The 26,445-nt window shown below is 38.4% G+C and overlaps 2 protein-coding genes across 2 annotated transcripts; both read right to left on the bottom strand.

Annotated features, from left to right (window-relative positions):
* Nucleotides 1-11: 11 nt before the first annotated feature.
* mrpl37 (mitochondrial ribosomal protein L37) lies at nucleotides 12-18,711 on the bottom strand. The gene is made up of 7 exons (XM_052133757.1): nucleotides 18,221-18,711; nucleotides 17,668-17,851; nucleotides 9,041-9,156; nucleotides 8,639-8,824; nucleotides 7,456-7,607; nucleotides 7,079-7,282; nucleotides 12-224 (listed from the first exon to the last, which is right to left on the bottom strand). Exons 1-7 carry the CDS (start codon nucleotides 18,585-18,587, stop codon nucleotides 147-149), a joined length of 1,287 nt encoding a protein of 428 aa, XP_051989717.1. The 5' UTR covers nucleotides 18,588-18,711; the 3' UTR covers nucleotides 12-146.
* Nucleotides 18,712-24,564: 5,853 nt separating this feature from the next.
* Nucleotides 24,565-26,060, bottom strand: tceanc2 (transcription elongation factor A (SII) N-terminal and central domain containing 2). The gene is made up of 4 exons (XM_052133761.1): nucleotides 25,826-26,060; nucleotides 25,601-25,742; nucleotides 25,324-25,520; nucleotides 24,565-24,972 (listed from the first exon to the last, which is right to left on the bottom strand). The coding sequence occupies exons 1-4, from the start codon at nucleotides 25,922-25,924 to the stop codon at nucleotides 24,778-24,780; spliced, it is 633 nt and encodes a 210-aa protein (XP_051989721.1). The 5' UTR covers nucleotides 25,925-26,060; the 3' UTR covers nucleotides 24,565-24,777.
* Nucleotides 26,061-26,445: the final 385 nt, after the last annotated feature.

Here is a 26,445-nt window from a genome sequence, read left to right on the forward strand (position 1 = left end):
GAAATTCTCAAAACTCGAGATATGCAAGGATTTCTAGAAAGGGCTTATATTCACACTTATTTATTTTTCATTTATGGGAGTTGGATGAGAAATACATGAATACATGTTGTTAAATTCTGGCAAAGGTGTTTTGGTCCCGGAGCTGTTCACACTGCTCCATGGAGGTAGAGTCCCAGGAACTTCTTGAAGGTGTTAGGCTGATATCCTGACAAACCAGCAGGGACCTAGAGTAAAGTGTACAGTGTGTAAAGTGCATGCACCAAGACCAACAATTATCCAAGTCAAAGAAAATGTTAAACTTAAAGCTCTTCTCGTAGCTTTTTGCCACACAATTAATGTGAAAATTGATTCTGGGCTGACAAGCTCCAAAAAGGACAAAAATAGATCACCATAAAACCACAGTAAATGTAATGACTTTTTAAATTGTTCTGGAGCATGTGTGATGCGCTCCAACAAAATAATTCAGAAGTCATAATAGAACGTTTCTGAAAAACTTAAATAAAAAAAAATGTGTTTGACTGTTTGGGGATTTCTATTGTTTTTGGCAAAACAAAGTCTGAGTTTTCAAATTATGTCAATGTTATCATGAAATTCAAACTACATTTTGTCTATACAATGCAGTGTGTCGATCACTTCAGCTGCTGTCAATTTAAACATGAGCACTGCATTTAGTGTCTTTTTATTCATAATAAAAAAGGACATAAATATTGATCTGTTTCTCACCCACAACTATCATATTGCTTTAGAGGACATTGATTTACTTTAATACTGCCTTTATGTGCTTTTTTGACCTTCAAAGTTCTGGTCACCATTCACTTGCATTGTCTGGACCTACATAGATGAGATATTCTTCTAAAAATCTTTGATCAGCAGAAGAATGAATGTCACATCTGGGATGTCATGAGGATGAGTAAATAATGAGAATTAAAAATTTTGGGTGAACTATCCATTTAACCTGTTAGGTCTTAATGTAGGCTTGAAAAAAATCTTCCAATTCTGTCAAATATTGCCTGAGAATTATTTGGAATCTTTAGAGGTCATTTTCTCAAAAACAAGGTTTTAAGACCTTAAGCCATCATTTAATTGATTACATCAGCAGTTTGGGATAATAAAAATCAAACAAAGATTATATCATTAGAAAGCTGAGACTCATTTTTACAGTAGTGTATAGATCTTAAAGGGCACCTATTATGGAATTTTGAAAATTACCTTTCATGTAGTGTGTAACATCAACAAAAACATCCTGCAAAGTTTTATATATGAAAGTTCACCGTAAAAAAAGTTATTGTCTCTCAAAAGTAGGAGTCGACTCTGAGTCAATGTAATGAATCGTTTTTCCAATGAGTCATTTTCCTTTTCGTTGTGACGTCAAGACGAAAAATTATCAAATTGGCCACGCCCACTCTTTGCGCGCACAGACACCAGGGAAAACTTGAAAACATCATGTCGACAACAAGACGCTGTGTTCTGAAGTGCGTATCAAAAGCGACCTTTTTTTCACTGCCCAGGGACGAGCATGTGAAGAATCAGTGGCTAGAGTTTATATTTACAACTATACCACACAAGTATAGCCCGAACCTTGTGCTGTGTTCGCGTCATTTTAATGACGATTGCTTTACGAACATGAATGCTTTCAAGTGTGGATTCGCGAGCCGGTTGATACTGAAGGAAGGTTCAGTACTAAGTTTATTTGGATCAGCTTCCTCCGACAAATCACAACCTGTAAATGTTATTAATAATTGTTGCTTTTATGTGTTTTTTAGCATGCTTAATAAGTATTTGTGTGTGTTGTGTAAGTTACGCTCAGCGCAGCTTCTAGGTCTCCAATGTCAATTTTTTTGAAATATGTGAAATGTTTGTCGATGTTATTGGAGTTGTCATAAAGAATAGAGCAATAACTTGTAGTAATGCAGTGCTTTACCAATATGTTTATGCGTTGGGCTAACGCAAACAATAACTGAATGGGTGTTTACCACCGAAGTTTGGGCTATGATCGCTAACATAAATCAACTCAAATTCCTTCTCTTATTTTGATTTTTTTACTACAAAGCGGTGATGGGCGTTCCGTTTCTGACAATCTCTGCACAGAGTATACCAATCACAACTGACTGGGTCATCTGACCAATCACCGCAGATTAGCGTCACGCAAAGGAGGGGTTTGGAAAAATGAGTTGTTGAACTAATCATTTGGGAGTCGGTGAGCAAATCAGGTAAACATAAATGCATATTATAAGACAACAAAAGTGTTTTTTGTCATTGCATGCATGTAAAACTGTTGTTGGGGCTCCCAAAACAATATTAGGAACATTTTAAATGCCATAATAGGTGCCCTTTAAAATGTGATTCTGGGTAAATTCAACTCAAAATTAAAGCTGCGAGCAGCGATGACGGGCCCAAGCCGGTGGCACCGCCACCCCTGGGCCTTTAGGGTCGCCGCGCACGACGGGCAATAACGTAAGCTCGCTTCGACCGTCGAGAAGATGTGTGCAAATTCCAAGAAATCCACATTCAAACCAAAATATCTGACTTTCTGTTGGTCTGTTTGTTCACTTGAGACATAAGGGGGTGATTTAAAAGCATTTTGAAAGTGACACACTTCCTTCTGCCAGTTGGTGGCGCTATAACTGACTCACAATAGCAACATCCATGCGATCGGCCTCTTACAGCGAACACACTGCTGAAGTTTCGTCGAGATCAATTAATGTATGCAGAAGTTATAACAGACTTCCTGTTTCTCTTACTGCCTTCTGCCAGTTATTATAGGCTTTGTACTTTACTCACGCTGCAATACCGACGTAGAAAATCATCCTCTTTACATGCGCAAAAATATGCTTGGAAACATCACAGTGGAGCGGTGCTTACTGTGAATGATACGAATTGTACTACTGACTATTTAAACAGAGTAATTTTTATATGGTAGGTTTACTATTTTATTATTATATTTTATTGCGGCTATAATGAACAGGCTGCAATGTCAAGATTGCAATGATGGAGTGTGTGTGTGTGTGTGTGTGTGTGTGTGTGTGTATTTGTAACCTTAAAGGGGTCATATAATGCCATTTTTGTACAAGTTAATATGAATCTTTAGGGTCTAAATGAAAACTTTGTAATATACTTTTATTAAAAATTCTCATTAGTATTTTAAGAAAACACTAATTTTAACTGCTGAAAAACAGCTCCGTTTTCAGCACGCCGTTTCAGTGCATATGACTTTAAATGATAATGAGGTTTGGTCACCCCGCCCCTCCCTCCGTTCTGGGGGAATTCTAGTCTTGAATCATATGCATTTGCAAGATGTAAACAGTATTTTGCCAGTATTGTGTTACCATTCATCTTCATGCAGTTATAACTGTTTTTTTTACATTACTTCTTAATCAGTAACATACAAGTAAACCAGGTGTAACTTAGTGTTACCATGTTAACTGTAACACCTGCGTACACAGTTTTTAATAACACAATAACCATAACGCGTTGTTCATTATAAACGTGTGATTATGAATTATATTGAGAACGTCGTAACGTTATGGAAAACATGCCGTAATGTACCCTGAGTGTAAACATTAGCCACATGCAGTTTAGCGTTGTTTTGGTTGAACTCACCTCTGTGTGCTGCTTTACCTGCAGTTGAGCGTTGTTAAACTCACCGATGAATGGTGTTGTACCCACAATGAGCGTTGTTAAACTCACCGATGAATGCGGTTGCCTATGAACGCGCTAAACCTTTGCTGAGAGGGCACTTTGATATCAGATTGTGAGGGTTTTTAAAAATAAAAAACTGTTGGAGGGCCAGATAAAGATGATCTGGGGCCACCATTATACTAGCCCTGCCATAGATCATTCATTGTAGCCTATTCCTTTTATTTTTATTTATTGCAGTCTCGACCCATTCGCAGCAGACGAAAAACGTACGTGCAGGTCCAGCTGTTTCGTTTTGGTGGTGCGATTAAGACTTTCGTCGAACATCAGCACGAACGGTCCCGTGATTTTGGAAATTAGTCATCATCCGCTATTCCAAAGCGCGTAATGGCTGATGGCTGTAGTTTGCTGGAGACCCTTGACAGCAGTTAGATATTTTTCACTTTTTGAATGAGACTCCAGCGCGCATACACCCAACATTCCCAATTTAATAGCTTTCTTGCATAAGCAGTAGGCTTCAAATGCGTTATTTGCAACTGGCTTTAACCAAGCACGTAAATTCAGATTTTTCAAGCCAAGTATCGCTAAACTTGCACTTCCTCATAGCTGAATAAAATCCGTTTAACGCCTTTCTGTTGTATCCGAGAGACTCGCGCCAATAACACGAAAGCTCAAAGCTGGCTGTTGCATGTTGGTCTATTTTGTAGTCGTAATACAGCTGAATTATATTTGGACTAGCGTAAATAAGAAAGTACAACAGCACGGAAGTAAAAAAAGAAACATTCCAAAGCGCTATGGGAGCATTTAAATGAGATTTACATGGACGTAGGAAAATTAAGACCTGTTAAAAATTATTTAAGACCTAGAACACAATACTTCAGCAAATTTAAGACTTTTTAAGGCCTTAAATTGTGATTTTGAAATTTTAGACTTTTTAAGACTTTTTAAGACCCCATGGAAACCCTGTTTTTTTTTTTTTTTTTTTTGTAGAGTATTTTTTATTGTATCACCAAAGCAATGACGCTCACGACTCCCGTTGAAGTATCCAGCATCTCTAAGGTCTGCAAATAACTCCATCCAGAACTGAGACCTATATACATTTTGAAGAGTCCTCAAGCTGATGCTTACACCGTGTACAGCGTACGAGTGGCCCTCGTTAAAATATTGAACGCAATGATGCAGTGTCTTGTTTTTCCGTCTGGTCCGCGTCTTTTAAAATCTCCAAACACCGTTCTCAACAGTCAACACGTACAAGTGTTCTTCTTACGTTAAAACAACGAGAATACAGAAAATGTGCTTAGACCTCCATCTAGTGGTTATATTATAGAATTAAAGGAGAAATTACATATGAGACAGCTTTATAACTGAAATAGACAAGTTTAATATAACTATTCTGATAAGTGTATATTTCCAACGCCATGTTTGTGTTATCCGTTTCTGTAAGTTTTTGTGACGTGTTTCAGAAAGATAATCGCTTAGACAGAGTAATAGTTTATTTTCATCTTAACCGGACATCACAGTTGATCAGTGAAATAATTCATAATTCAATATATTGATACCGATTTCTTTATCAACTGTTTGTTCAATTGAGACATAAGGGGGTGATTTCAAAGCATTTTGAAAGTGACACACTTCCTTCTGCCAGTTGGTGGCGCTATAACTTTGACTCACAATAGTCACATCCACGCGACCGGCCTCTTCAAGTGAAGAAACTGCTTAAGTTTCATCGAGATCAAGTAATGTATGCACAGTTCCTTGCTGTTTAAGCTTCATTTATGTGCTTTTTTGAGCTTCAAAGTTCTTGTGCAATGTGTTCCACATTCAAACCAAAATATCTGACTCTAGGTCAAAGTATGAAACCAATACCCCACTTTTGTCTGAAGGTGGCGCTACTGAGCCCCTGCACCAGGCATCAAAAAAGAAAATTCAAGTTTGAAGAGCTGCCGCGACAGCAGTATTTAAGATATCAATAATTCTTTCACACGTCTACATCTGCCGTGTGTTTACATTATACACCTAAAGTTTGAAGTAAATCGTGTAACAATAAGTGGGTGATTTTAAAGCATTTTGAAAGTGACACACTTCCTTCTGCCAGTTGGTGGCGCTATAACTTTGACTCACAATAGTCACATCCATGCGATCGGCCTCTTACAGCTGAACACACCGCTGAAGTTTCATCGAGATCAATTAATGTATGTAGAAGTTATAACACTCTGACTGTTTCTCGTTTCTCGCCATCATTTCGTTTCTTCGCCACGGCCAAACCGTTGGAGATATCAAAAATCTGCCGGCAATTTTTCATGGTCAATGTCTTGACATCATGCTGACCGAGTTTGGTGGCGATTGGTGGAGTTCTCTGGGAGGAGTATTCCAAATTCCATTGCGTGCGTTTTCAAACAACCCTAAATAGACGGTTTCCTGTTGGTCTGGGGTAAAAAGTAAAAGTATGAAGGATATATGAAACGATGAGATCTATATGTGTACCGAAGTTTCATATTATTACATGCAAGCGTGTTTGAGTTATAGACCAAGTTTTCGGCCCCTGTTCCAGGGGCGCTGTCGAGCCCCTGCCACGCTCGGGTACCAGCTTCAGGCCGGCCCTAATGACCGCAGGTTCTGACCCGTGTGCAAAGTTTCAAGAGTTTTTGAGCATGTTAAGAGCCCCAAAAGTGCCCCGTAAGTCGTAAAAAAAAAAAATAATAATAATAATAATAATAATAATAATCCTAACGAAAACAATAGGGTCCTACGCACTTTGTGCTTGGGCCCTAATAATAAAGTAGGTCACATATCACTTTGTGTGATCGAACAATACAAATTCTTAAACGAATAAGTTATTCACTTAATTAAAAATCAACTCAATTAAATATGGTTACTAAGGCGCAGGTTTGTTGTCAAAAACAAACAAGAACTATTGAGGTTCGATGTTACTGACATCCAACCTGTGCTGTAGTAATCATATTCGCCACATAATTTTGTTTTTGTTTTTAAATGATTCATAATTTTTTTCCTTTTTGTAGCTTGACAGCACAATATTTATTATATGGCAAAAAGCCATGTAAAGACTCAAACATTTTTGCTTCTGTGTTCCATGGAAGCTAAATATAACGGATCGAATACTACCTGTTAAATAATAAAGAAAATAAAAATGTTGGAACTGAATTTTGTAAGTTGAATATTTATAATTGAATTATAAATCTTATTGCAATGCGTTATTTTTTCAATTAGTGCAATTCAGCATGTATTTTGTTCAAAGACATTTGACATTAAATACACCCACACATTGCGTGCATACACCCACAGACAGCACAAACACGCCCATCCACGCCCACTGCGCTGGCACGAAAATAGAGCCCAGTATATCATTTAGAACTTTCCAAGATGGTAATGCTTTCTTGGACATTTACAAACCAAAATACATTTTTGGAACACAAGTCCTTACCTGCACAACTTTCTTCTTGATTAACGGCCGAATTTTGACAAACTCATAGAGAGGCTGATCCTCATCCACCCAGGCCAGGTTCTTTACTCCACTGTCAGACTGCAGGTCAGTCGTGTTGAGCTGGAACACCACAAACTGGAAGAGGCGCCCATTAGTTGCCACGCTCTGCACCACAATTGGCTTCTCCAGAACTCTGGGTTCCTTCTGCAGGAAGAGGAAAGAAAGTTGTTAACCTTCCTCTCAGCTTTATTATTATTGTATACAAATCCAAACAGTATGATCCAAAGAGATGATCCAGAACTTGTCATTTTCTGAATGAGAATAATAAGATACTGAAAGACGTCAATATATACTTTTTTAGCATGCAAGGATCTTACCCCATACAGTGCTTGAGCTCGGGCCAGGGCGTTCCCAAAGGTGAACATTACCATCTTAGCACGGAGCTGTTCAGGCAAAAGTTTTGGGGTGTTGCCCACCTCCATTAGGAAGAGAGTGTGGGCATGTGGGAAAGGGTAGTTTTCTCTGAAACCTGGTGGCAGGGAAATAAGCATTTTACATGATTTCAATGATAATGGTTTATTTTATCAGATTGATTGACTGATTGACTGATTGCGAATCTTCTGTGGTGTGTCTGATATCCACATACGGGACACAGATGAGAAGCACACACATCTGAATCACAGTTAATACAGGTACTTAGGGCTGGGTATCGAGTTCGATACATTTTAGGCACCAACCGAATTGACTCTAAAAAATTGAGTATCGAAAAATGTCTTGTAGTTCGGCACCAAATTTCGATACCTAAGGGGTTAATCTCGTCACCGTCAGTGATACGCATGTAGCATGCTAGATGTACCCAAATCTAAAGGTGCCGGTGATTGGCAGCGTTTAGGCATCAAGGAAAAACACTAGTTTACGCTGGTTATGACCAGAGACGTGGCTGAAAGGCGAGGCTGTAGTGTGTATGCGTCTCAACCCCCATAGATGTAAAAGATGTGGAAAAGATCAAAAGTGTGGCTAGATTTCACCAGGCTCTGCCAACAGCGCACGATGCAATATTTGTCCTATAAACTGGGACCTCAGTAACGTTAGATATTGTTTGGATGTATGGCTATAGATAGCTATCTAAATCGATGCTAAAAATGTTTTAAGGTTGACAGTAACTGATCAAGATTAACTCACATTAAACTAGTTATCTTGTTAAACTGTACTTATCCGTACTTATTACTTAAGTTTTTTGAGGTAATGTTTGTAATCTTGTTAAAATGGATTTCATAATATTGGTATCGGAAAAAGTATAGTTTAGGAACCGATATCAAAGTCAAGGTATCGGTATCTATATAAAACATTTTGTAATGATACCCAGCCCTACAGGTACTCAACACAAATGGTCACAGGAGACGCGTTTGAGCGACCAGGTGTAAACAGTGATGTGTCTCGCCTGACCACATGTGATCGGATCACTCGAGATGCACCTTAATACCAGGTGGAAACAGGTCCATTGATTGACTGACTGATTGTTATGTATGCAGTGATTGTGAATGCAACTTAATGGCTGACCTGTGTCATTCTTCTCCTGATAGACGCGTGTACACTGCAGGTCAATGGTGGGCGCGATGGGATAGAAAGTCTCCAAAGCTTGATCAACTGTGCTCTGGATCTGCTCCTCTCCAGCCACCATTGGCAGAGGAGTCATACTGTTCAACAGCAGCCCATTCTGACCTCTGACCTGGAACACGTCCTCTCCTGAGAAGAGATGGTTTTGCATAGTAATTCCCCATAAATGCCATCAGTGTGTAGCACAAATTGCTTTATGGTGACATTTATGTGTGCAAATTTCTAAACTGAATAGTAATGATTAATATCTTGCATAAATGCAGGTACTGAGCCTAATATATATACACCTAGTCTTAAACAGAAGGAAAGACTTTTGCTCATGTCTGTGGCCAAATATGTACACACCTCTTCTCCACGTAGCTGCCAAACTATATTTATCAGCAAGAATCCTTTTGCCCAGCTCAGGATGAGTCACCTGCAGGCCTCCACACAGGTGAAGCAGATTGTGCAAGAGTGAAGGGCTACAAAAAAAATTTAAGAAAATACAAAGCTCAAAAACAGTGTGCCGTTACCTTAAACATGGGTTTTTAACTTATACAGACCCAGGGACCCACAATATAAAAAGCTAGATTTTGTTTTGGTAATACTTTTTAATAAGGACGTTAACTAACATAATTACTAAGACTTTCAATCAATTTAAATTTGAATAGAATAAATTACATGATAACTCCTATTAATTAATCGAATGAATTGCAATGAATCGCATCATTAATCAACATTTGCTAAGGCCACCATTTAAAACATAATTCAATAATATTTGATTTGGCCTGGTTGCTAGGGACGGTAGTGTCACATGGGGTAACCTCCTAGTGGTCGCTATAATGTGGTTTGCTCTCGGTGGGGCGCATGGTGAGTTGAGCGTGGATGCCATGGTGGATGGCGTGAAGCCTCCACACGCACTATGTCTCCGTGGTAATGAGTTCAACAAGCCACGTGATAAGATGCGCGGGTTGATGGTCTCAGAAGCGGAGGCAGCTGGAATTCGTCCTCCGCCACCCGGGTTGAGGCGAATTACTACACGACCATGAGGACTTAAAAAGCACTGGCACATATTGTTGAATTGGGCATGCCAAACTGGGAGAAAAAATAAATAATTATTAAAATGATTCACATTATTGTGGCAGAAAAGTAAAGCAATGGGTGCATTTCAATCAGCTCCCTAGCTCCCGGTGTCGTGAATCAGTATACTGTGAACACGAATTCACGCACTGGCAATGACTCAATCATCTGCAACATTATTATGAGCTTGCGCAGTGAAACACTGCTGTTTTAATCAACAAAATCACTGTATAAATGATACAGTTGTGCATTTTCGTTGTAAATATTTAAACGTACAGTGTTACTATGAAATATAAGCGTGTATTTTAAACCTTCGAACAAATCTAACATTTATTTCCCTTTCATGGTCATTATGGATGAAAGACATTACAAACAACATCTCTATTAAAGAGAAAATAAGGCTTTGACTTCATAGTTTAAGGCTACATCCACATTAATCTGGATACATTTGAAAAATGCATTTTCAAAATGCTGTCCACACTGCTGCTTTCAAACTTTGCTTGTCAACGCTGAAAACGCTTAAATACCCTTACTGCGCAATGATAAAATTAAATAAGCGTGTCCCTGCCCTTCCATGTATGACATGAAATGCAATTGTTCTCGTGTTTTGCCAACGGACAGCAATTCAGAGTGAACCTCTCATCACCTTTGAAGGAATACAACGTGACGGTTGTGGAAAATAACATTTATCTTCAACAACACTATCAAAGTTAACAGCAGGCACAACAATGCCACTACAACATGGGCCGCCATCTTGAGCATTTCTGTAACTGCTGATCTCTTGGGATTTTCAAACACAAGTCTCTAGTATTTATGCTAAATGGTGCCAAAAACAAAAAACATCCAGTGAGCGGCAGATCTGAGGACGGAAATGCCTTGTTGATGAGAGAAGCCAACCGAGAATGGCCAGACTGGTTCGAACTGACAAAGTCTACAGTAACTCAGATAACCACTCTGTACATTTGTAGTGAGAAGAATATCATATCAGAATGCTATACTGTGATACGGGTTGGCAGTGTTTTGCTGGCATGAGGGGGACCTACACAATATTAGGCATGTGGTTTTAATGTTGCAGCTGATTGATGTAAAACAGGATAAGAACATCAACAAACGACTATTTAAGCGTAATGTCATTTCGTGTCAAAGTCAATATGGCCTTTCCATGTTGGTGGTGCGACGGGTTTTTGTGAAAAGGAAAATGTTAAGGGCCAGCAGTAGTTGGGAGATAAAACAGCCACCAAAGGGCAGACTTTAACTGGGGAGATGAGAGATATCAAAGAGGCTCTTATGAATGGCAGACCTCCCAGGAGCAGTATTAATTAATAAAGGCTTTACTGAGCCGCACCATGCTGGGAATGCAGACTGGCCTGTGTTTAATGACCGTCATTAAATTCCACACACCATCAGAGCAACAAGACCCGGGCCAAATGCCACCTCCCATATTGAAGCTGCCAATTATGCGGCTCTAGGTGAGAGAGGACAGTAGATGGTGTGAGGGAGAGTAAATAATTCACTCATGGACATGTTTAAGATGTACAGACAAACAGAATAGGTATTTTATGGTAGCACAGCATTCTTGTTTCCAATGTAATCTACATGGAAATAATAAGCATTGCAATGCCCAGTGTACCCTCTGTAAGCTGTGCAAATGATAAATAAAATAACTTGACTTGGTATGCTAGTGATATATGGGGGATCGTCTACATAATGTGGTGCTGGACAAGAAACTGCTCTATTATCATCCATCAATGACTGAATAAATGTCCAAATCACAATCAGAACAAATGCAATTACACATTAGCTTTGTACTTTACTTATAACACTATTTGCATCTTCTAATGTATGTTTTTGTGGTTTCATCTTAGTACTAAACTCTTCTTGATACTGAATGCATTTAAACTATAGCTGAACTGATACTGTATTATTATTATTATTATTGATGCTTGAGTCATTGTACTTAATTTGTACACTTAGCTTCCTGCTGAACTACTCATCACAAACACAATAGGCCTTTAAGCTTTCACTCTGCTAGGAAAGCATCTAAATGACAAACTAGTAAATCTGAGTTTTTTGCATTTTCTATGCCAATTTTGTGGGAAATCTACGGAATACTGCCGAATGGATTTAAACATGGCATATGTGGCATTTACGAGTGGGACATGTCCCTACCACTTTTTAACTTTGCCAATTTTGTCCACACCACTTTTTAAAATAGCTTTCAACAGGTAAGAGTCTAATGCATAAGAAACATTTTCAGTTCTTTAGCAGGAGTTTTCATTTCGTTTGTGTGTATTACAAGAGTCGATCCGGCACTTTAGTTTGTTATTTCTATTGTTATAATGAGTGCTTGTTGCGGCAGTTATCAGAGACGTTGGGTGACATTGAGGGACAATGTTCTCTCATGCGCTCTTCTCATTCCGCTGTTCCGCAGCTTGTGCTGCTTTCTAGTGAAGTCGCAAGCAAAATGCAAAACAGACCTGCTCTTTATATATATCCACAGTACAGATGTAATATTCGTTTAACTAAATAATTAGAATCCGGAACTCCTTGTGCTAGAGGAAAGACCAAGTGCTCATTCTGGCTGAGATGATGCTGATCAATGGATTTATTCACTGACTAACAAAATCTTAGTACTTGTAATGTTGGGTGAATGGATCAAGTTATCATATTAATTATGTAACATATTTGTTGCATTTATCAAAACATTAAAAGATTATTTGACATTATCTGCCCGTAACCTAATATTAAGCCTGAAATAATAATCAGAATTTATTTTCATATCTGAAACATCAGGCTTTAAACGTCATTATTGTCTTGAGACCCAGCCATTCTTTTTTTTATTTATTTATTTTTTTCTTTTATTCTTCTTTTTTTTATTCACATAGCAAATATTGGGGTATTGTCACAGTAGTAAATCTTGGGGTATTATCACAGGACTTCCTGGGCTTTTAAAAGATACTAAATGTTTGGGATTTTGTCCATGATAACTTTCTTCCCATACAATATGAATAAAATAATTTTTTACAGAAAGTATTCAGACCCCTTCATTTTTTTTCTCCACATATTGTTATGTTGCAGCCTTACGCTAAAATGCTTAAAAAACAAAAATCACATAAATCTACACTCCATACCCCATAACGACGAAGCAAAAAAATAAAAAATAAATATCACACTAACATAAGTATTCAGGCCCTTTGCTGTGATACTTGAAATTTAGCCCAGGTGCATCCCATTTCACTGGATCATCTTTGAGATGTTTCTACACTCTGGCAAATTCACTTGATTGGACATGAATTGGAATTGCACAAACCTGTCTATATAAGCTCTCACAGCTGAAAATGCACATAAGAGCAAATACCAAGCCATGAGGTCAAAGACTCTCCTGCCTGGAGAGCTCAGAGACAGGATTGTGTCGAGGCACAGATCTCGAAGGTTCCCAAGAGCACAGTGGCCTCCATAATTCTTAAAAATAAGTTTGGAGCAACCAGGACTCTTCCTAGAGCTGGCCACCCGGCCAAACTGAGCATTTGGGGGAGAAGGGCCTTGGTAAGAGAGGTGAGCAAGAACCAGATTGTCACTCTGGTTGAGCTCCAGAGATTATGTGTGGAGATGGGAGAAACTTGCAGAAGCACAACTATCACTGCAACACTCCACCGATCTGGGCTTTATGGCAGAGTGGCTAGATGGAAGCCTCTCCTCAGTGCAAGACACAAAAAAGCACCTAAAGGACTCTCAGACTGTGAGAAATAAAATTCTCTGGTCTGATGAAACGAAAATTTAACTGTTTGGCTTCAATTCCAAGTATCATGTCTGAAGGAAACCAGGTACTACTTACTCATCATCTATACAATACCATCCCAACGGCTGCTTTATTTCAGCAGCAAGTACTGTAGGACTGGTCAGGGTTGAAGGAAAGTTGAATACAGCAAAATACAGAGATATCCTTAATAAAAACCTGGTTCAGAGTGCTCAGGACCTCAGACCCTAAGCACACTGTCAAGACAACACAAGAGTGGCTTAGGGACGACTCTGTGAATGTCTTTGAGTGGCTCAGCCAGAGCCCGGACTTGAACCCAATCGAATATCTCTGGAGACTTGAAAATGGCTCTCCACCAATGGTCCTCATTCAACCTGAAAGAGCTTGAGAGGGACTGCAGAGAAGAATGGCCGAAAATCCCCAAATCCAGGTGTGCAAAGCTTATTGCATCATACCCAAATAGTCTTGAGGCTGTAATTGCTGCCAAAGGTGCTACAACTACAAGCAGCCAAAAGTTTGGAATAATGTACAGATTTTGCTCTTATGGAAAGAAATTGGTACTTTTATTCACCAAAGTGGCATTCAACTGATCACAATGTATAGTCAGGACATTAACAATGGGAAAAATTACTATTACAATTGTAAAAAAAAAAACAATTCAGAACTTCTTAAAACTACTTCAAAGAGTTCTCATCAAAAAAATTCTCCACTTGCAGCAATGACAGCTTTGCAGACCCTTGGCATTCTAGCTGTCAGTTTGTCCAGATACTTCCTGTAACACTTGCCATAGATGTGTCTGTCTTGTCGGTCACTTTTCACGCACCTTACAGTCTATCTGATCCCACAATAGCTCGATGGGGTTAAGATCCATAACACTCTTTTCCAATGATCTTAATTTAATTTAATTTAATTTGACCAATTGTCACACATTATACATACATTTCTGCATATACATGGTGAAATTATTTATTTTTCACATATCCCAGCTAAGCTGGGGTCAGAGTGCAGGGTCAGCCATGATACGGCGCCCCTGGAGCAGATAGGTTCAAGGGCCTTGCTCAAGGGCCCAACAGTGGTGTCTTGGTGGTGTTGGGGCTTGAACCCACGACCTTCTGATCAGTAACCCAGAGCCTTAACCGCTGAGCCACCACTGTTGTCCAATGTCTGTGTTTCTTTGCCCACACACCTTTTCTTTTTGTTTGTCTGTTTCAAAAGTGTCTTTTTCTTTGCAATTCTTCCCATAAGGCCTCTAAAGTCTTCTCTTTATTGTTGTACATGAAACTGGTGTTGAGTGGGTAGAATTCAATGAAGCTGTCAGCTGAGGACATGTGAGGCATCTGTTTCTCAAACTAGAGACTCTTGATGTAGATATCCTCTTGTTTAGTTGTACATCTGGCCTTACACATCTCTTTCTGTCCTTGTTAGAGCCAGTTGTTCTTTGTCTTTGAAGACTGTAATGTACACCTTAGTATGAAATCTTCAGTTTTTTTTGGCAATTTCAAGCATTGTATAGCCTTCATTCCTCAAAACAATGATTGACTGATTAGTTTCTTGAGAAAGAGGTTTCTTTTTTGCCATTTTTGGCCTAATACTGACCTTAAGACATGGCAGTCTATTGCATACTGTGGCAACTCAAAAACAAACACAAAGACAATGTTAAGATTAATTTAATGAACCAAATAGCTTTCAACTGTGTTTGATCTAATGGCAAGTGATTTTCTAGTACCAAATTAGCAATTTAGCATTATTACTCAAGCACAAGGTGTTGGAGTGATGGCTGCTGGAAATGGAGTCTGTCTAGAGTTGATCAAAAACTTTTTCAAATAGTGACGGTGCTGTTTTTTACATCAGTAATGTCCTGACTATACTTTGGGATCAGTTGAATGCCACTTTGGTGAATTAACGTACCGATTTTCTTCCGAAACCACAAATTCTGTACATGTGATATTTCAGTTTTTTATTTTTAATAAATTTGCAAAGTTATAAAAAAAAAATATATGATTTTTGCTTTGTCATTATGGGGTATGAAGTGTAGATTGATGTGAATTTTTTTTTAACATTTTAGCATAAAGCTGCAACATAACAAATTGTGAAAAAAGGTGTCTAATTACTTTCTGAATGCTCTGTATGTATGTATATACACTCACCTAAAGGATTATTAGGAACACCATACTAATACTGTGTTTGACCCCCTTTCGCCTTCAGAACTGCCTTAATTCTACATGGCATTAATTCAACAAGGTGCTGAAAGCATTCTTTAGAAATGTTGGCCCATATTGATAGGATAGCATCTTGCAGTTGATGGAGATTTGTGGGATGCACATCCAGGGCACGAAGCTCCCGTTCCACCACATCCCAAAGATGCTCTATTGGGTTGAGATCTGGTGACTGTGGGGGCCATTTTAGTACAGTGAACTCATTGTCATGTTCAAGAAACCAATTTGAAATGATTCGAGCTTTGTGACATGGTGCATTATCCTGCTGGAAGCAGCCATCAGAGGATGGGTACATGGTGGCCATAAAGGGATGGACATGGTCAGAAACAATGCTCAGGTAGGCCGTGGCATTTAAACGATGCCCAGTTGGCACTAAGGGGCCTAAAGTGTGCCAAGAAAACATCCCCCACACCATTACACCACCACCACCAGCCTGCACAGTGGTAACAAGGCATGATGGATCCATGTTCTCATTCTGTTTATGCCAAATTCTGACTCTACCATCTGAATGTCTCAATAGAAATCGAGACTCATCAGACCAGGCAACATTTTTCCAGTCTTTATCTGTCCAATTTCGGTGAGCTCTTGCAAATTGTAGCCTCTTTTTCCTATTTGTAGTGGAGATGAGTGGTACCCGGTGGGGTCTTCTGCTGTTGTAGCCCATCCGCCTCAAGGTTGTGCGTGTTGTGGATTCACAAATGCTTTGCTGCATACCTCCGTTGTAACGAGTGGTTATTTCAGTCAAAGTTGCTCTTCTATCAGCTTGAATCAGTCGGCCCATTCTCCTCTGACCTCTAGCATCAACAAGGCATTTTCGCCCACAGGACTGCCGCATACTGGATGTTTTTCTCTTTTCACACCATTCTTTGTAAACCCTAGAAATGGTTGTGTGTGAAAATCCCAGTAACTGAGCAGATTGTGAAATACTCAGACCGGCCCGTCTGGCACCAACAACCATGTCACGCTCAAAATTGCTTAAATCACCTTTCTTTCCCATTCTGACATTCAGTTTGGAGTTCAGGAGATTGTCTTGACCAGGACCACACCCCTAAATGCATTGAAGCAACTGCCATGTGATTGGTTGATTAGATAATTGCATTAATGAGAAATTGAACAGGTGTTCCTAATAATCCTTTAGGTGAGTGTAATATATATATATATATATATATATATATATATATATATATATATATATATATATATATATATATATATATATCACACACATACATATACACACACACACACACGTTTATTTATTTTTAATTAAAAAATAAAAAAAATATTATCATATGTGTTTTATACACCAAACACTATAATGACATTTCTGGGTCTCAGGAGGTTATAGTAAGATGACATCATAGTAGCTTGTAAAGTTAAACAATTAGATCTTTAAAATGACAGGGAAGCCTGCATATATAAATATATACAAATATTAGTTCAAACTTTAAATATATCTTATAAAAATTATATGTCAGAATTTTCAAGGCTCTGTTAATTTTTATTTATTTTTATGTTTTTGTGGCATTAATGTAATGTGATGATGAATGAGAGATACACCTCAAAAGCCTGTTGTATCATATTTTATATGGATTTTGGCATGCTGATTCAATAAAATAAAACCATGAATAAGCTGGTTGTTGTGTACTATAGTAATGAAAATCACAATCCACAATAATCAGAAAATGCAGATAAAACATATAAGTTTTTGGAAGCGTTAGAGCATAGTACAAAAATACATGAGAGTTTTCATTGAGGGAAATGTTTATTTAATGAAAAGGGTGTTCTAGTGTGCTGTCATTATTGACATATTGATATTTAACTACTAATAAGGAAATTAAGTTTGTGTTGAAACCATCTGTTTAAAGAAGCTTGTCTTTTATTTATTTGCATTACCCAAACATTGGAGTAGTAACGAGGTCAGGCTAGAGGTTACTCACCAGAATCTGTCTCTGGGTGGCCGGTGTCCAGTGGTGTCCCACATTCTAGAGTATTTAATGACGTTCTGAACTCTCTCATCCTGATTCTCAATCTGATTGGCTGGATCTTCAGGCAGCTGCACAATTTGAGCAGGTAACCCTTTGATGATGACTGACTTACTGAGCCAAAGAGCTTGTCGAACCCCTACAAATAGATCACAAACACACTTAATTTATCATTACACGCTAATCAAATACATTTAAGCATATGTTCTTCAATATTGCATGCAGCAGTTGCTAAAGGTAATGAAATAGGGTTTTTGTCACATAAGAGTTTTAGGGGTTAGTCAAGTGAAAAATTAAACCAATTAAAGAGACAAATATATAAATAAGCATTATATATTATATAAAACTATGCATTTTTATTGCAAGACGCTACTATGCAAATGAATTAACTTCAGTATTTTTAATTGCTATTTATTATTAGAAGTTCAGCCGACAAATCCAAGTATTATGAGACACTAACAGAATTTAAGAAACATGCATAAAAATATACATAAATATTAAGACATACCTTCCAGTACATTAGTCCTCTGATTGAATATGTAACAAGGTTTGTCTTTATGCAGAGGCATGTCTTCTAGTTTAGGTGACTGATAGTGATTGGGTTCCTTCCATCCACGGTCCCATTCGGGAAACTTCGGCTTTGCCAGTCCAGGAACAAAATGCATCCTGTCGGCATACGTGATGGGCTCCAGTCCGGCTATTTCATGAACCACTCGAGGCTTTATCCTCGGAAGAACCTTCCCGAATAAGCACGGGCTGGTTGACAAGCAGCGATGTCCACGAGGACTCATATTAAGGACACAGTCTTTAGATTTGCATTTTTGAGTTATTCTGACAGCCGATGCCCTTATCCTTCGCACTGTTGCGTGAAACATCTTAAGAAAATATATAACAGATACTCGAAATGAACCGCTTTGTTAATAAGCTACAGAACAAAACCGATGCTCGTCGTTATGACATTTTCTCGTTACACACAGGAGGCTGCCATGTTTATGTGGGTCACATGGGTGAGTCTGTCTTCTTCTGAGGATACAATGAATGCACATTGACAGTCATTGTGCATCACTGTCATCTCTTGGATATTATTGGTCATTGCAGGTATGTGGTTACGCAGAAACCTACTCAAAGCCACGCTAGAGACGGTTTAGCTGAGACCACTGACGTGCGGTCTGGGTAGGCAAACTAGGCACTGCCTACCCTGCCAAAATTCTAAAATAAAATGTTTATTAAATAATAAACTTGTATTTGTATTTTTATTCTTGTGATATATATATATGCAATATGTGTGTTATTCCAATTGTTTAGACGTTATGATGACAAATGTAGCAGTTACGCATAATCAACTAAAAACAAATGGTAGAATAAGCAGTGCTTTTACGGTCCATTCATTGCAGACGACAAGCGGAAAACCCATGTTGCGCATGCGACTTCGATCCTGTATTCTTTAACATGTACGGCAAAAGCACAAATCTGCTGTGCCTTTTGACGTAAATATGTTATGCCCGTAATCATCTCCGTTACGTATCAGACATGGACCAATTAAAATCGAGATATTCCTGGACATTTGCGTAGCTAACGTCATTACACCACAGCTAGCGTAGCCATGCCTAATCCCCGCCAAATTCAAAATCAAAATGACAGCACCAGCCGTAATCACGGAATTAAGAAATTTTTCTAAGCTCGATTTTAATTCCAAATATGAGTTAATTGCAAGAGGGAGGTCTACGCCAGCCTTAGATTGACTAGTACAGCAAAAGGGCCCAAAAATTATCCGATCATTTCAAACTGATTGGTATGTAAGAAAAGATTGGCTATGTGGCTGTGCTAACAATCAGCGGCTGTACTGCTATCCCTGCCTGCTTCTTTCAACCAGTCAGACTGTTTGGACTTAAGCAGGATATTGTGATTTGAACAACCTGCCCGCAGCTTTAACCAAGCATGAAAAGTCGTCAGCTCACATCCAGTGTCAAATTACACTGAAAACCTTTGGAAAATCTCGGATCGACCTTGCACTTGACGGTCAAAAGAAGCTGTATATAACCTACCACAATGAAAAGGTAAAAGAAAACCGAGAGGTTTTGAAGGATCTGATAAATGCGTAACATTCACTGTTTACGCGCTTGTGTTTGTGCGTGAGAGAGAGAGAGTACACGATATACATCCTGATTTGTACATTTCTTGATATGCCGCGCTTGTGCAACGTTCACTGTTATTACGTATTATTATCTTAAACAATAAATCAGGTAATCTGGCTTTCATAACTCAGTGCCTAGCCTCTTTAAGACATCACCGCACGTCACTGGCTGAGACAGACCACTTTTATTAACATGAATGGGAGAAATTGGAACACCCAATTAAAGTCAAGTTAGTTCACTCAGCGACCATCTTGGGAATGCTCCCAGGCAGCATTTTTCTTTGGATACAAGCAGCAAAAGTACAGCTCCAATCAAAGAATATCAAATCAGCAGTAAATCTGGCATTAATGGTAACATAAATTGTGCTTTTTCAGTTCAGATCACGTAAAAATAAATAAAATAATATATATTTATATATATATATAGTTATACCCTTTTTGGGTGAACTATCCCTTTAACAAATGTGGTCTTACTCCAAACGCAATTCATGTAAGGTAACAAATCAGACAAATTATATTTGTCTTAAAATTTTCACTGGAATATTCTTGTAAAAAAAATTTATGCAGAGTACAAAACAATTTGCTAAACTAATATGATAAATTAGGGACTGCTGCCAGGGGTGGGGGAGAGCCCTTCCATCCACCGGAACACGGCGTGGCGTTCCGTCCACCAGGGGCCGGAGGACTGCCTCCGAGGTGCTGCTGTCGTCCATTAAAGTGTGGAGGAGTGCCCGAGGACCAAGCTACTGCATATCAGAGAACTGGCGAGTAAGTGTTTTTTTTCTCTCTCTCTCCTCTATCACTTCCACTGCCGCTCGTGTTGGCCTTTCCCTGTCTTTTTTTTAATGTTTTGTTAATTTGGCACGATCGCGGTTACCGCGTGTAGGTGCAACACTTTTTTTTTGTTTCCCACCCCTTGTCCCCTCCCTCATCCAGGTAGACGGGGATGACCTGCCGGCAGATGGGGCAGAAGTCACGCCCCTCCCCAGGGAAGGGGGTGTACGTCATGCCGGGGTCCCCGGCCTGAGAGAATGAGGGAGGAATGTGGTAGGGCGGATGAAGGGTTGTGATTCAGCACACCCGGCCCCTAATCAGGCTAATTAGCCTCGAGAGTGATAAGGCCCGACCAAAGAGGGCATTGCAACAGAGAAAGAGATTAAGGACAGCTGTCCTACACCTGTGTGTGTGTGTGTGTGTGTGTGTGTGTGTGTGTGTGTGTGTGTGTGTGTGTGTGTGCTCTCTCTCTCTTTCTTTTTGGTTGAGTTTTATACTTAACTATTATTTATATTGTCAAGCCGGTTCTCACCTCCTCCTGTCCCTTGAACCACCTTTACAATTAGTTTTTTAGACATCATGTTACATCTAACCACGGTAGTGAAGAAAATCCATGCTTCCATGAAAAACACTTTGGTGTGACGTCACTTCATAGACTTCAATGTATTCTGCAGCGCTGACGCGAGTCACGTGAAAGACCGTTAATGCTATAAATATCACTCACTTCTGCACATGGCGACCTTTTGAATCATGCTCGCGCCATATAATTATTGCACCTCGACCCTCTACTCTTTCCTGTGGAACACGGATTCTTGATCTCTGACCCACTTTCTGTAGATCTGAATTTCTGCATTCTGTAGAAGCTGTATTTTTTAAAACGGAATATTTACAGTGTAAGAATTCAGAACCAAAAATTTGCTGTTTGAAAATACATATTTATAAAATTGTGCCATAAGAAAAACAATTCAACTTGGTTAAATATGAAATGTCCAGGATTGGAGTTTAAAATTTTTATTTTTAAACCTATTTAAAATACAACGTAATATTACATTTGGCAAAATCACACTTATAATTCAAATTCAAAAGTCTATAATTCAAATTTACACAATTCGTTTTCAAATTGTTTTGTCAGATTTCTGGCTCCATAGATACTCACACTCATGCCATCTCAATTGTGTGTGACTTCCTTCTGCTGAACACAAATTATGATTTTTGAAAGAATATCTCAGCTCTGTAGGTCCATTCAATGCAAGTGAATTGTGACCAGAACTTTGAAGCTCAAAAAAGCACATAAATACAGCATAAAAGTAATTCATAAGACTCCTGTGGATAAATCCATATATTCAGATGCGATATGATATGCATGGGTGAGAAACAGATACATTTTAAGTCCTTTTTTACTATAAATTCTCCTTACTGCCCAATAGGTGGCGATATGTACGAAGAATGTGAATTGTCAAAAACAAAAGAAGAATGTGGAAGTGAATGTGAAAGTGTAGATTGATAGTTAAAAAGGACTTACATATTGATCTGTTTCTCAACTACACATCATATCACTTCTGAAGACATGGATTTAACCACTGGAGTCGTATGGATTATTTTTATGCTGCCTTTATATGCTGCATTTGACACTGTTGATCACAATATACTTCTTGACAGGCTGGAAAACTGGGTGGGGCTTTCTAGGATGGTCCTAAAATGGTTCAGGTCATACTTAGAAGGGAGAGGTTATTATGTGAGTATAGGAGACATAAGTCTGAGTGGACGTCCATGACATGCGGAGTCCCTCAAGGCTCAATTCTTGCGCCACTCCTGTTCAATCTGTATATGCTCCCAATGAGCTAAATAATGAGAGAGAGAACCAAATTGCTTACCACAGCTATGCAGAAGACACAGATCTACTTAGCCCTATCACCTAACGATTACAGCCCCATTGACTCCCTGTGCCAATGCATTGATGAATTAAACAGTTGGATGTGCCAAAACTTTCTTCAGTTAAACAAAGACAAAACTGAAGTCATTGTGTTTGGAAACAAAGATGAAGTTCTCAAGGTGAATGCATACCTTGGCGCTAAGGGTCAAACAACTAAAAATCAAGTCAGGAATCTTGGTGTGTCTCTAGAGTCAGACCTTAGTTTCAGTAGTCATGTCAAAGCAATAACTAAATCAGCATACTATCATCTGAAAAATATTGCAAGAATTAGATGCTTTGTTTCCAGTCAAGACCTGGAGAAACTTGTGCATGCTTTCATCACCAGCAGGGTGGATTATTGTAATGGACTCCTCACTGGCCTTCCCAAAAGACCATAAGACAGTTGCAGCTCATACAGAACATTGCTGCCAGGATTCTGAGCAGAACCAGAAAATACTGAACATATCACACCAGTCCTCAGGTCTTTACACTGGCTCCCAGTTACATTTAGGATTGATTTTAAAGTATTATTACTGGTATATAAATCACTCAATGGGCTAGGACCTCAATATATTGCAGATATGCTCACTGAATATAAACCCAACAGATCACTCAGATCATTAGGATCACATCAGCTAGAAATACCAAGGGTTCACTCTAAGCAAGGAGAGTCTGCTTTTAGCTATTATGCCAGCCGCAGCTGGAACCAGCTTCCAGAAGAGATCAGATGTTCTCCTACATTAGTCACATTCAAGCTGTGCATTTACTGAATGAGCACTGTGCCACTGTGTGTCCGACTGCTTGTACTGTATTTTATATTCTAAACTGTTTCAATTATTCTTCTTATTTTTTTAATTCTTATTTTAATCTCTTCTATGTAAAGCACTTTGAATTACCATTGTGTATGAAATGTGCTATATAAATAAACTTGCCTTGCCTTGCTTATGACTCTTCAGAGCTGAGAAATTCTTCTAAAAATCTTAATTTGTGTTCAGAAGAAGGAAGTCATACATATCTGGGATGGCATAAGGGTGAGTAAGTGATGAGAGAATTTGTATTTTGGGGTGAACTATCCTTTCATTAAATATTACAAAGACAAAAAAAAGCCTCTTTTCAAAATAAGTGAAAATAAGTTAAAGGTTTTTTTAATTATAAAATGGAATCCAGAAAATGTTCCTTCTCCCTGAAAGATACTACTAAAATAAGCACTAGACTGTGTAAACGGCTAATAAAAATGTAACCGCGGGCAGCAGACACATTCTTTGATCAGCCACTCAGAAGACTTTGATGTGCTTTCTGCCTGTCAATTATTTTGTGTTCTTATAGTGTGGTAGTTGAAGTGGTTAATTAATTTTTAGTGTCACATTCAGACTCATAGCAGTTATCAGCTGAAGGCACTATTTTGCTGCTGTTGTGTTTGACAACCGTGAGAAGGTGATGGTCTCACTACTATCATTGGAGGGCGGCGTTTTGGAAAACGGGGGCATGTCTAATTTAACGGCTCAATCTTGTGGAAGTTCCAGAACATCTAAAATTGCTAACAGCGACTTTAAATATGGTTTTGTTCATAAAAAAAATTGTTCCCTGTTCATGTTTGAGTCTTTACAAATATCTGTCCAATGTGATCCACTGCAGAAATGTCAAAACATCACCATGCTGGTGAAAACGCTCAATATTGACTTCTCTGACGGAACACAGCCGAATATTCAGGAATACGAGGTGCGGTGTGATACTCAGAGGAAGGTGGCCATGGTCAACATCATCTGAGTGGAGGAGCAGAACAGACTCAATGATCTGACCCGTCTTGCAGAGAACACAAGCATCAAGAGTGAGGATGAAGAAAGTGAACCTCATGAGACCAGTGACATTATATTCTTCAGCATCTGCATTCCTCCATCATTCTCATGTTAATTGCAATTGTGTGGCTGGTGCTCCTATAGGCATGCCGCTCATTGGATATATATTGACTTTTCTTGATACACCTCTATTTTTGTAAAGTTTTTTTATGTGTGGTCATCCATGGCAATAAACATTCTGACAATTGAGTTGGCAAATATATTTAAGAACATTATTTTAAGGTTAAAAACATTTACAATTCAATGAGTAATTCACACTGCTGAAAAAATTTTTACAAAAAAATTTAAAGTGATCCACACAAAATAGGATATAAAAAAATAAAGACACAGTATATATAGTTTAAAATTGATTTGTTTTGGTCCTAGGCCTGAATTATTCTCTTTTTTTTTTATTGTTTCTTTTTGTAATTACTCACAAATGTATTGACTGGTAATTTGCCATCCTTGACCTGTGCTCTCAATTCAGGCTTATGTTTTAAAGCAAAGACAAGAGCCCTCACAGTTCTTCTGTATGCTCCACTAACAAGCCGAGAGCTTTGGTAGAACACCTCCCTCTCAATGTTCTCCACCAGACCATGCTGCACCTGAAAAATTAAGAAAATAACAACAGGTATGGATGTACAATAGAAAATGAATTTAAACTTCTACTAAAGTATTGTAAATGCTATACATTTTAAAATTCCCTGTGGACCTATTAACTTTTGTATACAACTATAAGTTAGTATACATACATTAGGTCATATACGATATGATGTTTACTTAAAATTTTAGTGTGGACCTTCACCAAACAGTCTCAGTCACTAAAATATGTACTAACACGATTCCAGAAGCTAGACTAAAATATTTATGAAATTATCCATATTGTCAATGGAATGAAAATGATCACAGAGGATCAAGCCTACTGCATGTGCACCCTGTAAGACAAATAACTGCACCTTCAACCCAGAGGCTTCAGAGAGCAACTTCACAGCATTGTTTCGTAAACCTTCAGTCTGTTTGTCACAGCGAACTTCTATGGAGGGTTTGTTTGCATGCTCCTCAATAAAGGTCCTCCAGTGTGTGTAAACCTCCCCTGCAAGTGACTTGATTTCAGGATCTTCAGAGTGTTTACGCAGGTTGTTGACAGTGTGTCCTGAAAAAACATAAATGGAAGCTGTATGAATAGAATGAGAAATTATTGTTTATGTAACATAGGGGGTATAAATATCTTACCAATTCTGGTAGTCTTCAGCACTTCTTTCGAAGGAACTTTCTTGTCTAGCTCTCTCAATGCATCTATCATGTTATCTTTAGGTTGGCCAGGTAGTTCAAGTATCGACTTGTACCTTTCAATGTCTTCAATCACGACCACTCTCTGGAACAAATACATACATTTATATGAACAATATCAAACTTGGGAAAGATTGAAACGGAAGAGCAAAATTATTAATTACTTACTCGTAGGGACTCTAATGTTGCTTGTTTGTAACTCCTCTCTTGTTTTGGTTCCTGCTTCATCCAGTCTGACTTCGGAACACGAACAACAAATTTTTCCATGATTATTATAAACCTGCTAAGTCAGTGCAATACAGGATAGATGTACACCAGCTCTAATTAAACTTCGTTCTCAGCTGATAACATTGTATTTTCTGTTAATAATAGAGCTGCATTGTGATTTTTGCCGCATACAGGAAGTATTTGAGTCTGTTTTTTCCCCTCTTCCTTTTTCAAAATAAAAGTCTACCAAGTTACTTGACAAGAAATAAAATAACATGTAAAAATAACAATAATAACGACAATGGAATGAATAAATAAATAATTAAATTGGATATTTAATACACTAATATTTAGGTAATACAAATTAAAAATTATCTGTACAACTACTTAAAGCAAAATAAATTCGAAAAGCTTTTCTTAAATTACCTAAATATCCTCGGGCATTACTTTATTATCAAAATCTTGAATTATAAACTAGAGTGACGCATGATGATATTGTATTATTTTATCTATTTGTTTATTGGACCGAATGAGATCTAAACACAGCACGCATTGTGAGGGCATTATTTGACCTCATGCCT

The sequence above is a fragment of the Xyrauchen texanus genome, chromosome 9, assembly GCF_025860055.1.
Source record: "Xyrauchen texanus isolate HMW12.3.18 chromosome 9, RBS_HiC_50CHRs, whole genome shotgun sequence".
Taxonomy (NCBI): Eukaryota; Metazoa; Chordata; class Actinopteri; order Cypriniformes; family Catostomidae; genus Xyrauchen; species Xyrauchen texanus.